This window comes from Chanos chanos, chromosome 5 (genome assembly GCF_902362185.1).
Source record: "Chanos chanos chromosome 5, fChaCha1.1, whole genome shotgun sequence".
In the NCBI taxonomy this organism is placed as follows: Eukaryota; Metazoa; Chordata; class Actinopteri; order Gonorynchiformes; family Chanidae; genus Chanos; species Chanos chanos.
In genome coordinates, this window is record NC_044499.1 from 10,438,150 (window position 1) to 10,453,955 (window position 15,806).

The 15,806-nt window shown below is 39.9% G+C and overlaps 1 protein-coding gene across 1 annotated transcript in view; it reads left to right on the plus strand.

Annotated features, from left to right (window-relative positions):
- The window catches only part of amph (amphiphysin), a 32,545-nt gene extending 17,912 nt beyond the window's left edge, over positions 1 to 14,633 (plus strand). Inside the window, exons 15-26 of the mRNA XM_030774614.1 lie at positions 16 to 73; positions 128 to 240; positions 2,603 to 2,647; positions 8,897 to 9,181; positions 9,761 to 9,814; positions 10,565 to 10,615; positions 10,986 to 11,039; positions 11,622 to 11,663; positions 13,160 to 13,357; positions 13,875 to 14,063; positions 14,158 to 14,259; positions 14,529 to 14,633. Of these exons, the coding sequence (XP_030630474.1) occupies positions 16 to 73; positions 128 to 240; positions 2,603 to 2,647; positions 8,897 to 9,181; positions 9,761 to 9,814; positions 10,565 to 10,615; positions 10,986 to 11,039; positions 11,622 to 11,663; positions 13,160 to 13,357; positions 13,875 to 14,063; positions 14,158 to 14,259; positions 14,529 to 14,633 (1,296 nt within the window). The remainder of the gene's footprint in view (positions 1 to 15; positions 74 to 127; positions 241 to 2,602; positions 2,648 to 8,896; positions 9,182 to 9,760; positions 9,815 to 10,564; positions 10,616 to 10,985; positions 11,040 to 11,621; positions 11,664 to 13,159; positions 13,358 to 13,874; positions 14,064 to 14,157; positions 14,260 to 14,528) is intronic.
- The last annotated feature ends 1,173 nt before the right edge of the window (positions 14,634 to 15,806 follow it).

Genomic DNA, 15,806 nt, shown 5'->3' on the forward strand with positions numbered 1-15,806 from the left:
ACCTTCCCTGAGCAGGTCCCAGATGCTGGTTTCACAGCCAATTGGGCTGATTTTGGCAGCGCTGCCGCTGCTGGCCCCGAAGACACGGCGACTGCTGCTGCTGCTGCTGCTGCTGCAGAACCATCAGGTGACTCTGAGGCTGCACCTGCGGAGGCCGCAGCAGAGGGACAGAGCTGGCCCCCAGCGGAAGGATGGGGCGCAGAGGCAACGCAGCCCCAGGGAGAGACAGCCGGAGATGAGGTTAGAAGCTGGGATATGGAGCAGAACCCCGAGCCAAACCCAGACAATGATCCTTGTGCTGTGGTGGGTGGTGCAGAAGAGCAGCAGTCAGGGCAGGTTCCAGAGGGCACTGAGGCAGCTTGGGCTGCAGACCAGACAGGGTGGGCTGGGGATCAGGCAGGGTGGTGGGCAGGGGATGCAGCGGCAAGGCCAGAGGAGACAGGGGGTGAACAACCCATGCCAGGGATCATATTCACTGATGAGTTTGGTCAGGTGATCCAGGACACCACGGAGGGCAGTGAACAAGGGCTTTATTTAGCGCAGGACGTGGGTGACAGCTCCAAGTGGGGCTTATCTAGTCAGGCTGATCTGGATGGGTCAGGGTCTGAGTACGAGACTGCTGAGGAATGGGGTGATGCACCAGGGGGCTGGGCCAGCGCTGAGGATGAGCCCACATCCTTGGAGAATGAGGCTGTGACCACAAAACCTGCAGTAGAACAGCAGATCACCGACACCAGTGCGACACAAGAAAGCTTTGCAGATTGGGGCAATGCTGCTTCGCCCTTCCCTGAGCAGAGTGTAGCAGGTGATGCAGGATCTGCAGTTGATGCAGGGTTCAGTGGAGATGCCTTTGCAGTGGAATGGGATAAGCCAGCGGTGACAGAGCCAGCGACAGCCAATGAAGAGCCAGCGTCTGACCTGAACACTCTCTCAGAGTCTGTGCAGCCAATCACAGCAGAGCCACTACCCAACGCAGCAGAAAAGGACGAGAGCTCAGTACAACCAGACCAGAGTTTGACAGATGTGCCTCAGAATTTGGCAGAATCCGTTCAAAGCTCAGACCCATTCGGGCCTGAGAGCGACCCATTCGGAAACGGGAGTGACCCATTTGCCACATCAGGGAGTGATCCATTCGGTCCCGAGAACGACCCATTTGCCAACTCAGATAATGACCCATTTGGTTCATCGCAGAAAGATCCAAGTGGCTTCCCTGAGAGTGATCCTTTTGCCTCATCAGGGGGTGACTTGTTTGGCACACAGGAGCCGCTTGCAGAGGGATCGGCTATAGACTTTGTGTCGGATCCATTTCCGGAGACGCAAACAGGAGATGCAGGAGGGTGGGCAGCAGACCCCTTTGCTACTGAGAACACTCAGGGATGGCCAGGGAACTGGGAGTCCACCGAGACTAAAAAGGCAGGTGAGGAGGTGAAGGACTCAGGAGTCCCTGCAGACTCAGAGGGGCAAGCAAATGGGTTTGCCCAGTGGGCTGCATTCCCTGCACCAGCCTCAGAGACAGAGGGGTCCAGCAAAGGGTCCTGGCAGGAGATAAGTGATAGCAGTGGCTTCTTCTCCTCTGATGGCCAAGGGGACTTCACTGCAGGGTGGCCTGGTGACAGTGGCCAATCCCAGGATGCTTTTGCCTCCTTTCCAAGCCATAATGACGTCCCCAGGAGCAAGAGCTCCAGTGTGGAAAACACCCCTGGACTCAAAGAGCCAGAGAACTCGGACCTGTCCGAAGATGAGGTTGCGAATCGGAGATATGGAAAGTTGTATCAAGAAATAGATACAGAAAAGGAAGAGGTACCCGAATTCTTCCTCTTGTGTAGCATAGTGTAGAGTAGAAAACAGCAAGAAAAACCCTCTATTTTCCTGCCCGCAGATGAAGCACCAGCATCCCTGCTAGACATCCCTCTCAGACCCCCGGACCCTTCCTCCGCAGTCCACAGACCCTGGCCCTCTTGTCCTCTCTCTCCACTGTATGCTTGTTTGCTTGTTGGTAGTATTGATGATGTCGAATTGCATTTGAAACCTGTTTCTCATACACGATTGAAGTACAACTCTTTGAGGCGTCACACTGATATTGACATATTAATATTTCTGATCGGGTTTAGGTGTCCAACAATGCTTTTAATGGATTCGCTCAGGTAAATTAGACCTTTAGAAATGTTAAGAAAGCGGGTAGAAACCGACTCTTAGTTAGTTTTAGTTAGTTTAGTCGGTTAGTTAATGTAACTAATACTGATGTTGTCAAGCCATGTTCACTTTGCCCTAGGTGGATGCCCATGATGTCATAGTTTCAATCTCAAAGACATTTCTTGGTGATCTATCCAGGTGCATTATAGATTAATCCATCGTCACATGGGCAGTTTTCCGAAAAGCACTTTTGTTAACACATAAAACACTATTGTTTACTAACTAATGTATTAATGATCCTTACTAATACCCTTCCCCGAATGATCCCATGACTTTATGTTTTCTTTTTGTGAAAAGATTTTGGTCAGAACTAACCTGGGAAAACTAACCTCAAACTGTGTGTGACTTTGCTACTGTTTTATTCTGATCGACTGGATGTGTAACTGACGATGTTCTTTCTCTTTTGAAGACGGATGCCACAGCTCCAGCATTTGTTGCAGATTTTGATAAGATGGTGAGTCAAGGAGCTGATTATGACGCTATTATTAAGCACATTATATAAAAGTGATTTTTAATTTTTTTTTCTTTAGTTTACAGCGTGCCAATCATTATTTGAACTGCATGCATGTAATGTTTGCACACCTCATAAAACAAAAAATGCACACATTTTCCAATTCATGATTGTCGGTTTGTTTTGGTTTTTTCCTTTGAAGTGTGTTTGTTTTGTTTATTCACAATTTTATAATTTTTTTATATATGTGCTCCGTTCCAAATCCCCCCTGTTCTCTGTACATTTTTATTAGTGTTATCTTACAGTTGAGTAAATTGTAAATTGAGTAAATCTTGAGTAAATTATTTAGTAAGAATTGAAAGGTACTTTGTGAAGAAAATCTGTTGAAAAGGAATCAAATGTTGTGTGGAAAGCCAATTTAATGTTTTCAGATATGATGCTATATGTTAGTGTAAAATGTTTTTGTATGTCTGTTTAAAATATATCACTTTTGTGTGCAATCATGCATATCTATATGTACAAGAAGAAAATGTTGGTAGTTGGTAGTCGATAGTGTGTGAAATAATAATGGTCAAAATATGTTAACAGTATGAGGCAATAAACACATTATTAATATTGAGTTAGTAAATGAGTGATCTTAGACCAGTTTGTGAGGTCAGAAGTGACTATGACTTCTCCAGTGTATGAGGTAATAAGTGACTATGACTAGTGTAGTATGTGAGGGAATAAGTGACTATGACTAGTCCAGTTTGTGATGTAATAAGTGACTATGACTTGTGCAGTTTGTGATGTAATAAGTGACTATGACTTGTCCAGTATGTGATGTAATAAGTGACTATGACTGCTCCAGTTTGTGATGTAATAAGTGGCTATTACTTGTGCAGTTTGTGATTCAACAAGTGACTATGACTAGTCCAGTGTATGAGGTAATAAGTGACTATGACTGGTCCAGTATGTGATGTAATAAGTGACTATGACTAGTCCAGTTTGTGATGTAATAAGTGACTATGACTAGTCCAGTATATGATGTGTTAATTGACTATGACTGGTCCAGTTTGTGATGTAATAAGTGACTATGACTATTCCAGTATGTGATTAATAAGTGACTATGCCTATATCAGTATGTGAGGGAATAAGTGACTATAACTAGTCCAGTTTGTGATGTAATAAGTGACTATGACTAGTCCAGTATGTGAGGGAATAAGTGAGTATGACTAGTCCAGTTTGTGATGTAATAAGTGACTATGACTGGTCCAATATGTGATGTGTTAATTGACTATGACTGGTCCAGTATGTGAGGTAATAAGTGACTATGACTAGTCCAGTATGTGAAGTAATAAGTGAATATGACTATTTCAGTATGTGAGGGAATAATTGACTATGACTTGTCCAGTTTGTGATGTAATAAGTGACTATGACTAGTCCAGTATGTGACGTAATAAGTGACTATGACTAGTCCCATGTATGAAGTAATAAGTGACCATGCCTATATCAGTATGTGAGGGAATAATTGACTATGACTGGTTCAGTATGTGATGTAATAAGTGAGTATGACTAGTCCAGTATGTGATTAATAAGTGACTATGACTAGTCCAGTTTGTGATGTAATAAGTGACTATGACTAGTCCAGTATGTGATGTAATAAGTGAGTATGACTAGTCCAGTATGTGATGTGTTAATTGACTATGACTGGTCCAGTTTGTGATGTAATAAGTGACTAGAACTAGTCCAGTATGTGATTAATAAGTGACTATGACTAGTCCAGTTTCAGAGGTAATAAGTGACTATGACTAGTCCAGTTTGTGATGTAATAAGTGACTATGACTAGTCCAGTATATGATGTGTTAATTGACTATGACTGGTCCAGTTTGTGATATAATAAGTGACAAGAACTAGTCCAGTATGTGATTAATAAGTGACTATGACTAGTCCAGTATGTGAGGGAATAAGTGACTATAACTAGTCCAGTTTGTGATGTAATAAGTGACTATGACTTGTATGTGAGGTAATAAGTGACTATGACTAGTCCAGTATGTGAGGGAATAAGTGACTATGACTGGTCGCGTGTATGAAGTAATAAGTGACCATGCCTATATCAGTATGTGAGGGAATAATTGACTATGACTGGTTCAGGCATGTGATGTAATAAGTGACTATAAGTAGTCCAGTTTCTGAGGTAATAAGTGACTATGACTAGTCCAGTTTCTGAGGTAATAAGTGACTATGACTAGTCCAGTTTGTGATGTAATAAGTGACTATGACTAGTCCAGTATGTGATGTGTTAATTGACTATGACTGGTCCAGTTTGTGATATAATAAGTGACTAGAACTAGCCCAGTATGTGATTAATAAGTGACTATGACTAGTCCAGTATGTGAGGTAATAAGTGACTATGACTAGTCCAGTATGTGAGGGAATAAGTGAGTATGACTAGTCCAGTATGTGATGTGTTAATTGACTATGACTGGTCCAGTATGTGAGGGAATAAGTGAGTATGACTAGTCCAGTATGTGATGTGTTAATTGACTATGACTGGTCCAGTTTGTGATGTAATAAGTGACTAGAGCTAGTCCAGTATGTGAGGTAATAAGTGACTATGACTGGTCCAGTTTGTGATGTAACAAATGACTATGACTGGTCCAGTATGCGATGTGTTAATTGACTATGACTGGTCCAGTATATGATTAATAAATGACTATGACTTGTGCAGTTTGTGAGGTAATAAGTGACTATGACCAGTGCAGTTTGTGATGTAATAAGTGACTATGACTAGTGCAGTTTGTGATGTAATCAGTGACTAGAACTAGTCCAGTGTATGAGCTAATAAGTGACTATGACTGGTCCAGTTTGTGATGTAATAAGTGACTATGACTGGTCCAGTTTGTGATATAATAAGTGACTATGACTAGTCCAGTATGTGACGTAATAAGTGACTATGACTAGTCCAGTATGTGAGGGAATAAGTGAGTATGACTAGTCCAGTTTGTGATGTAATAAGTGACTATGACTGGTCCAATATGTGATGTGTTAATTGACTATGACTGGTCCAGTTTGTGATGTAATAAGTGACTAGAACTAGTCCAGTATGTGATTAATAAGTGACTATGACTAGTCCAGTATGTGAGGGAATAAGTGACTATAACTAGTCCAGTTTGTGATGTAATAAGTGACTATGACTAGTCCAGTATGTGAGGGAATAAGTGACTATGACTGGTCCAGTATGTGAGGTAATAAGTGACTATGACTTGTCCAGTATGTGAAGTAATAAGTGAATATGACTATTTCAGTATGTGAGGGAATAATTGACTATGACTGGTTCAGTTTGTGATGTAATAAGTGACTATGACTAGTCCAGTATGTGACGTAATAAGTGACTATGACTAGTCCCATGTATGAAGTAATAAGTGACCATGCCTATATCAGTATGTGAGGGAATAATTGACTATGACTGGTTCAGTATGTGATGTAATAAGTGAGTATGACTAGTCCAGTATGTGATGTGTTAATTGACTATGACTGGTCCAGTTTGTGATGTAATAAGTGACTAGAACTAGTCCAGTATGTGATTAATAAGTGACTATGACTATTCCAGTATGTGAAGTAATAAGTGAATATGACTATTTCAGTATGTGAGGGAATAATTGACTATGACTGGTCCAGTTTGTGAAGTAATAAGTGACTATGACTAGTCCAGTATGTGATATAATAAGTGACTATGACTAGTCCAGTTTGTGATGTAATAAGTGACTATGACTAGTGCAGTTTGTGATGTAATCAGTGACTAGAACTAGTCCAGTGTATGAGCTAATAAGTGACTATGACTGGTCCAGTTTGTGATGTAATAAGTGACTATGACTGGTCCAGTTTGTGATGTAATAAGTGACTATGACTAGTCCAGTATGTGACGTAATAAGTGACTATGACTAGTCCAGTATGTGAGGGAATAAGTGAGTATGACTAGTCCAGTTTGTGATGTAATAAGTGACTATGACTGGTCCAATATGTGATGTGTTAATTGACTATGACTGGTCCAGTTTGTGATGTAATAAGTGACTAGAACTAGTCCAGTATGTGATTAATAAGTGACTATGACTAGTCCAGTATGTGAGGGAATAAGTGACTATAACTAGTCCAGTTTGTGATGTAATAAGTGACTATGACTAGTCCAGTATGTGAGGGAATAAGTGACTATGACTGGTCCAGTATGTGAGGTAATAAGTGACTATGACTTGTCCAGTATGTGAAGTAATAAGTGAATATGACTATTTCAGTATGTGAGGGAATAATTGACTATGACTGGTTCAGTTTGTGATGTAATAAGTGACTATGACTAGTCCAGTATGTGACGTAATAAGTGACTATGACTAGTCCCATGTATGAAGTAATAAGTGACCATGCCTATATCAGTATGTGAGGGAATAATTGACTATGACTGGTTCAGTATGTGATGTAATAAGTGAGTATGACTAGTCCAGTATGTGATGTGTTAATTGACTATGACTGGTCCAGTTTGTGATGTAATAAGTGACTAGAACTAGTCCAGTATGTGATTAATAAGTGACTATGACTATTCCAGTATGTGAAGTAATAAGTGAATATGACTATTTCAGTATGTGAGGGAATAATTGACTATGACTGGTCCAGTTTGTGAAGTAATAAGTGACTATGACTAGTCCAGTATGTGATATAATAAGTGACTATGACTAGTCCAGTTTCAGAGGTAATAAGTGACTATGACTAGTCCAGTTTGTGATGTAATAAGTGACTATGACTAGTCCAGTATATGATGTGTTAATTAACTATGACTGGTCCAGTTTGTGATATAATAAGTGACTAGAACTAGTCCAGTATGTGATTAATAAGTGACTATGACTAGTCCAGTATGTGAGGGAATAAGTGACTATAACTAGTCCAGTTTGTGATGTAATAAGTGACTATGACTTGTATGTGAGGTAATAAGTGACTATGACTAGTCCAGTATGTGAGGGAATAAGTGAGTATGACTAGTCCAGTATATGATGTGTTAATTGACTATGACTGGTCCGGTATGTGATGTAATAAGTGACTATGACTGGTCCAGTATGTGAAGTAATAAGTGAATATGACTATTTCAGTATGTGAGGGAATAATTGACTATGACTGGTCCAGTTTGTGATGTAATAAGTGACTATGACTAGTCCAGTATGTGACGTAATAAGTGACTATGACTGGTCCCGTGTATGAAGTAATAAGTGACCATGCCTATATCAGTATGTGAGGGAATAATTGACTATGACTGGTTCAGGTATGTGATGTAATAAGTGACTATAAGTAGTCCAGTGTATGAGGTAATAAGTGACTATGACTAGTCCAGTTTCTGAGGTAATAAGTGACTATGACTAGTCCAGTATGTGATGTGTTAATTGACTATGACTGGTCCAGTTTGTGATATAATAAGTGACTAGAACTAGTCCAGTATGTGATTAATAAGTGACTATGACTAGTCCAGTATGTGAGGTAATAAGTGACTATGACTAGTCCAGTATGTGAGGGAATAAGTGAGTATGACTAGTCCAGTATGTGATGTGTTAATTGACTATGACTGGTCCAGTTTGTGATGTAATAAGTGACTAGAGCTAGTCCGGTATGTGAGGTAATAAGTGACTATGACTGGTCCAGTTTGTGATGTAACAAGTGACTATGACTAGTCCAGTATGCGATGTGTTAATTGACTATGACTGGTCCAGTATATGATTAATAAATGACTATGACTTGTGCAGTCTGTGAGGTAATAAGTGACTATGACCAGTGCAGTTTGTGATGTAATAAGTGACTAAGACTAGTGCAGTTTGTGATGTAATCAGTGACTAGAACTAGTCCAGTATATAAGCTAATAAGTGACTATGACTGGTCCAGTATGTGATATAATAAGTGACTATGACTTGTGCAGTTTGTGATGTATTAAATGACTATGACTAGTCCAGTGTATGAGGTAATAAGTGACTATGACTAGTCCAGTTTGTGATGTAATAAGTGACTATGACTAGTCCAGTGTATGAGGTAATAAGTGACTATGACTAGTCCAGTATGTGATATAATAAGTGACTATGACTAGTCCAGTGTATGAGGTAATTAGTAGATGGGGTCAAGTCAAGTGTTTTATGCCTAGTGTGTGACAGTGACTAGCCTGATAGTGTCTAGTGCGGTAGTGTCCGGTGGTTGGACACAGTGTTATTGATGGTCACTGCTCTGTGTGTATATGTGAAGCCTGAGACAGAGGCCCCTGAGGGCCCGGCTGCTGAGACAGAGGCCGCCCCAGCCCCAGCCTCAGTGTCTGAGGGGGATGAGGCCAAGGTCACTACTCCCCCAGCAGCTACTGAAGGCAAGGTCACCACTCCCCCAGCAGCTACTGAAGACAAGGTCACCACTCCACCTGCTGCTACTGAAGGCAAGGTCACCACTCCACCTGCTGCTACTGAAGGCAAGGTCACCACTCCACCTGCTGCTACTGAACCAACTGACACCACTGCAGGCACTCCACCTGCAGAGACAATCACTGTGAGTGATGACTTTAAAATATATTATTGCCAGCAATGTTGCCATCATCATCATCATCATCATCATCATCCTCGTCATCCTCGTCGTCGTTATTGTTGTCGTCATCTTCATCATCCTCATCCTCGTTATCACCATCTTTATCATCATCATCATTGTTGGCATCATCATTGTGTTTGTCATCATTATCATCTTCATCATCATCATCATCATCATCATCACCATCATCATCATCGTCATCGTCATCGTCATCATCATCATCATCATCATCATCATCATCATCATAATCATTGTTATTGCTATCAGAGCCATCAGTTTTTATCAGCTCCATCTTCATCATCTTTATTATCATCTTATCATCATTCCTTCATTTTAAAGAAATGTTTTCATTTAATCATTTCATTTTGTTTTCTTCTTCATCATTTGTTCATTGTTGACCTTTTAGTTGCCATCATCATTAAGAGGTGCACCCATTTTTCATTCCCGCTGTCCTCTGCAAAGAGTGTATGCACCAAAGTCATGTGATAAGAGTGGTATCTAATGAAGTTTTTCTCTGCACTGTACACTGTATATGTCATAAAGAGCCCTGTGGAATCTCCAGTGTCTGCAGAGACTGTGCCAACTGAGGAAACTGAGGTATGTGCCAGGTTTTCCCCAATACCTCCGAAGGCTCTATTATAGAGCTAATGCCATGTCTGTTCCTCTCTCTCACTGTGGTGGCCCCAACACCCTAAGCACTCCATGATGTACCATGGCAACGAAACATGTCCCCAGGCTTTGTGTTGAGAATATTAATATCCGCCTATTAACAGTACAATTTAATTTTGGAACATGCAGATATCAGAGGGTTCATTGTGTTTGTTTGATTTTTTCATCTTTGCTATCTATGCTTTGTTGAGACAACTGCTTACTAGGGATGTATGACATTCTTATTAGGTTTTAAAACATTAAGTGGGTCAGAGAGATGCTATATCTTTTTGAGTATCACAGAGCGTTGTATGTGTTTATTATTTTATATAGTTTTATTGAACTGGTTGGTGACATAGTTTGCTCTGTATTGTCTCATATGTGACACGATTATTATTATTTAATGCTCTTGTTGTTGCTTTGTTTTTGTTGTTGAACATCAAGGGTGACTGCAGTTTTAGACACAAGAATAAGACACACCAGCTATGAGCTTTGTTTATAAAGCTCTGTATACCTCTGAGTTATGAACTGAAAATTGTTGGTCCATTTAAACATCAGCTAAGAACAAAAACACATAAATCAGATCTTGAATTATGTAATAGTCTGTATGTTGGATACATTTTACTTCTCAAACCCGGTTACAGAGTTCAGGTGGACTCTGATGGAAATAATAGTGTTAAACTCTCTTTATATACATAGATACCCCCAGGTGGTGAGACTGAGAAAGAACAACCCAGCCAAGAGGCTCCGGTAACTATGACTTATGTCATGAAATGGCATAAGAGAAGCTCAAGTCATATGAGAGTCTCATGTCTCATGTGTGCTTGGCTTTGTACTGAGAAGCAGCACTGGGCTGTTGGTGATACCCAGAGCTAGATCAAATCACATTCCCAGCTTCATAACCTCAAGAGTTTATTGCACGTCTAGATAACTGGAACTGAACTGTGTTTTTCGTTCAGTGAAGAGATCAAAACAAATAAATGACTTGACTGAAAGCGAAAGCTAGACGAACAACATGAAGGAAAACAGGAAGGGATTGCGTCTAAAGGGGAAAGAGAGAAAAGATGTGTGTTGTTAATGCTGGTGAGAGCGTGTGAATTGAGTTTCCCTTTGCGTATAGGAATCTCCTCCAGCTCAAGAGACAGAAAAGGCGTCGCCATCAGCAGAGACTGTGGTAATTATGGTTCCACTTTCCTAGGTCTCCCATCATGAAATCACACACTCCCAGATGCAGTACAGCTGAGCTACTGGGATACCCTTAAGCTTCTCTGTCTTTAAATACAAATCCTTTGGTTAAATAATCATTGATGAGCTCTTTTACTAAGAAATGGCTATACTGGCCTTGAATTTGTTTTCTATTTTCTGTGTGCATTGCCCAAATTAAATTTCATAAGGGTAAAATGGCATGTTTATTTTAATTTTTTTTGTAAGGATGTTATGTTTGTTTTGTGTCTTTCATTTTGTTTTGGAGAACATGGTTTCATGTTGAGGGATTCTTCTTGTTATTTTTATCTTTATCTTACCCCGGTGACTTATTGGCAGGCTTAAAATGAAGCATGAAAATGAAGCAAAAAAAAAGGAAAAAAAAGGAAAAAAAAGAAGCATGATTACTAAAAATAGCCTGACACGTGTACAGTGTATGTGCGTTCGATTTTTATCAAATGAGTGAATAACCTATAGTCCTAATAACACGAGTCATCTCTTGTTCACATCAACTCTGTCCAGACTTACACTGCACATTTTCCTTTGTATGTAGGCTTCAGCTGACGACAAGGGTTCGCCCACTGATGAGACTCCGGTAAATACCTAGATATAATTCACATAAAACAAAGCTCATTGTTATCACCACTGTAAACCACAGCCCTTACGCTATTATCTCAGTGCTGCCTGTCAGGCAAGAATAAACACTCAGATAATATCACGTCCCAGTTTTGGTACCAGTGATGTATCCTGTCTAAATATGAGGCTCCATCTGCAATATACCCTCTTGGGATCCCACTCTGTTTTATAGTCCAAATAAAAAAACAAAACAAAAAAAAAACACAGTTCGGGTGTTGCAGATTTAGAGTTTCCTCATAGCCTGTGGGACAGTATGCATCATCAGACCTGGATGTCAGCCTGTTGCTTCCTTCACTGAAGCAGGTCAGATCTCAAACAAACTGACATCCATCCCTCACATCCTATTCATCTCTTTATGTTATGACGCATTCCTGACATTGGATTGTGTGACTGCTGTATGTGGACAATGTGGCAGTTGACCGACACTTCAGAATGTTCATTTTTGAAATTGTTCTTTATTTATTTATTTTTTTGGGAGGGGGGGGGGGGTGAAATTATGCATGAAAATGTGTTTATAAAATTTGTTTTTGAAACTCACATGAGGTACTATTTAAGACCATGTTTTATGGGTAGATTAATCTTATTTCTCTGACTTATTTTGTATTGATCTTGTATTTTCATAGTTTGTTGGTTTTGTAGTTTAATTTTCATAGTTTCATTATATTTTCTGTTCAAATCATTCTTATAACATGATGTCACACAAGGTAAAATGCAATGAATTCAGTGATGGAACAATAGCAACTTCTTCATTAGGCTATTAATATTCATCTCCATTCAAATCTGACAAATTAAAAACAAAATAATCACTGATGTCACAAAACCGGTACAATTGAGGCCAAAGGCTTAACACAAATGATGAATCAATCTACTATGCTTCCTTCTCTCTGCTAATGACCACTTTTGGTCTCTGTGGAGCTCCATCTCCCCAACTCATATTAATCAGCTGCAATTTTAAGCATTCCTGTGAAGTGGTCCTAACATTATTTTGATTATTTGGGGAAATTAGGCATTACTGTAACTTGATGTAGTCCAGTGAGTTTGTGAACGGCAAACTAAAGGGTATGCAGAGTCTATGAGTGTTCAGTATTTTTTAGGCTGTGAAAGGACGTAGGAAGGACATTACCCAACACATTTACCTCAGCTCTCAGAAAAACAACAGTGATATGACAGACAAACCCTTCATTCTGTCTGGTCAGATTATCTCTGTTCAAAGACATTGACTTTCAGTGCCCTGTCATTAAACCTCCGGTCAGTTTTATTGTAATTGTAGAACTGACTGATATCACTCTCTTCATAGGAGGACGGTTTTACTATATCAGGTAAAACTGCTCCTCCTTCCCCTCATAGTGATAGTCTCCCAGTGCCCTCTGTGTGGTGCTATTGCACTGATCCATCCATTTGATTGGTCGATGTGAGTGTTCCAACCTTGGCTCTCACACTTGGGCACTCTTTTAGACTGTAGTGGCCAAACCAGAAGATGAGGCCAGTACAGTAGAAGTCAAACCAGAGGATGAAACGAGTGCAGTTGAAACCAAACCAATGGATGAAACCAGTACAGTTGAAACCAAACCAGTGGATGAAACCACTGCAGTTGCAGCCAAACCAGGGGATGAAACCAGTAAGGATGATGGTGCAAACAGTGGGCCAGAGGAGGTAGATATCCAACAGTTCCATATTAAGTAAAAGGCTAAGGTACTTTACAGTTGGTATAAAAGATTAATTAAGAGGACATTGATCCATCCGGTTACCTTGTCTTAAATGTTTTTCTTTTTTGTTTGGCATTTTAAAGGGTGATTTTTGCAACTGAGAGAGATAACTACTGTATGAGGATGGTTTTGTTTTTATTTAATATGGCCTTTATGTTCATGTTCTCTGTTTTTGGAAATATGAAGAACTGTGTACTACTTTTACTGAAATGTGAACTAAGTGAAAAAACAAGTGGAAATGTTTATGTGCTATACAGGAAATATGTGTATGCATATGTGAGCAGAGGAGTGTTTTGAGCACATTTTATGCAATAAATGGTTGTGTGTGTGTGTGTGTGTGTGTGTGTGTGTGTGTGTGTGTGTGTGTGCGCGCGTGTGTGTGTGTGTGTGTGTGTATTTGCGCAGTTGGGCGCGTGCATGTTTGTGATGTGTATGTATATTGATAATGCTCTTACCTCCTCCAGGAGAAGATGCCTATTCCCTCTGTTGTGATTGAACCTGCCTCCAGTAATGAGGGTGATGATGACCGTGATGGTGACATCACTTCCCCAACAGCAGCCAGTGACAATGGAGTGACACCAGAGACAGCCAAAGACATCACTTCCTCTGATATGACTGGCACCCCTGGAATGCCACCTGGCTTTCTCTATAAGGTCAATAGACACTCACCAACAGTAACTGCCCATATGAAAACACACGTGTTAATAATGTATACACACACACTGACAGTTTCATGCTTCCTTGCAGGTTGAAGCAATGCACGATTTTGCAGCTGAAAACTCAGATGAGCTCGAGCTTAAGAAAGGCGATATTGCGCTAGTAGTTCCCACAGAGCTGGCAGAGGATCAGGTATGACCAAAATTTAGCCATGTGAGCTTTCAGATTAAGTCCAGCTTTTTTCCTCTCATCATTATCTGTGCAAAATATGTGGTTCAGTGTCTCTGCAACAGAGAACCAAATTTGGCTTGAATTTAATTAGGCATTGTCAAAATTCCACTCAACTGTAATACACCGTGCAGATGTACTACAATTTGATCTACCCAAATGTGAATATGTCTTGGTCTAGGAAGTCCTCTCTCAGGTCTTCAGTGTTATTGATGTACCTTCTGTTTCTCCAGGATGCTGGATGGCTCACTGGCATTAGGGAGAGTGACTGGTTACAGCAAGGGAGCTCTGCTCGCAAAGGACTGTTTCCTGAAAACTTCACACAACGTGTGGGGTAACGGTCTCAATAGTGATATAGAAGAGTGTAGTGATTACAGAGATCTTCAGACAGATCCATTTATTTTGGAGTCTGATACACCATGTGACGTCTGTCGTTCCAATGGAAAAAAAGACAAACAGGAAGTATACAATCAACAAAATGAACCACGCGGACACACAAAATACCTACTCAGAGCTTAAAGAAAATAACAGAGCATGATGCGATAGTATGGTCTACCTTCCTCTTGAGCCAAGACCTTTCTGTTTTTGTTTGTTTACCTGTGAGCAACAGCAGCGAATTGATGTGTGCTTTGTTGGAACTGTGGTGACCTCCACATATAATCCCTATCTGTTTAAAAGGAAATCTAAAGTGAGAGTTTCCCTCTGAAGACAAAAAAAAAAAACCAACAAAAAAATACCCTATACTTCTCTGCACCAAGTGTATTGTAATGATTTTGTTGCTCTGCAGCGAATTTTATCAGAATTTGTAGTGATATGATCTATTTAAGCGTTCTAAGTGTTAACACAAGACTTAAATGTTTTCTTTGAGACATTCCAAACATAAATGTTACCTTACATCATTGTTAGTGTTCTCTGTATTTTCATGGCTGGGCGTGTGCGACTATGGTAATGATATTTGCTGTTCTTGATATTGACATTGTTCATTGACAAGACTTAATGTGCTCTTGCCAAACTAATTGAAATCCTAAAACACAAAAATATTATCTTTTGAGATATCAGCATGAGGAATCATATTCTAAATGAAATCATAAATTTGTAGACCAGGTGAATACAGCTTTGCAAAATATAAAATGTAACTCCCTATGACAATAGAAATCATGGTATCTCTTTGCATTATATCTAAGATCACATAAATGCAAAACGTATGCTGCGGATGCATCCGGAAATGTGTTTCTGAAAGGAGATTTATGTTCCAAGAAAATTTATTTATTTATTTAACTTTATATTTTTTAAGTCTGAGATAATGGGGAGGGTTTGAGGGTGAAAATCTGCAAAATATGCAATATATGTCTTTGGTTTTTAGAGTAACCATAGTCCTGATTGTTAAATTTAAACAGAAATACAACTCCACTCCTGTGTTCGTACAGTTAGCCCCCACTTTAGAACATTTTTGTGATGTACATATCTGTGTTAATTTAACTATAAAGTGAATAAAGAATAGTTCATATGGT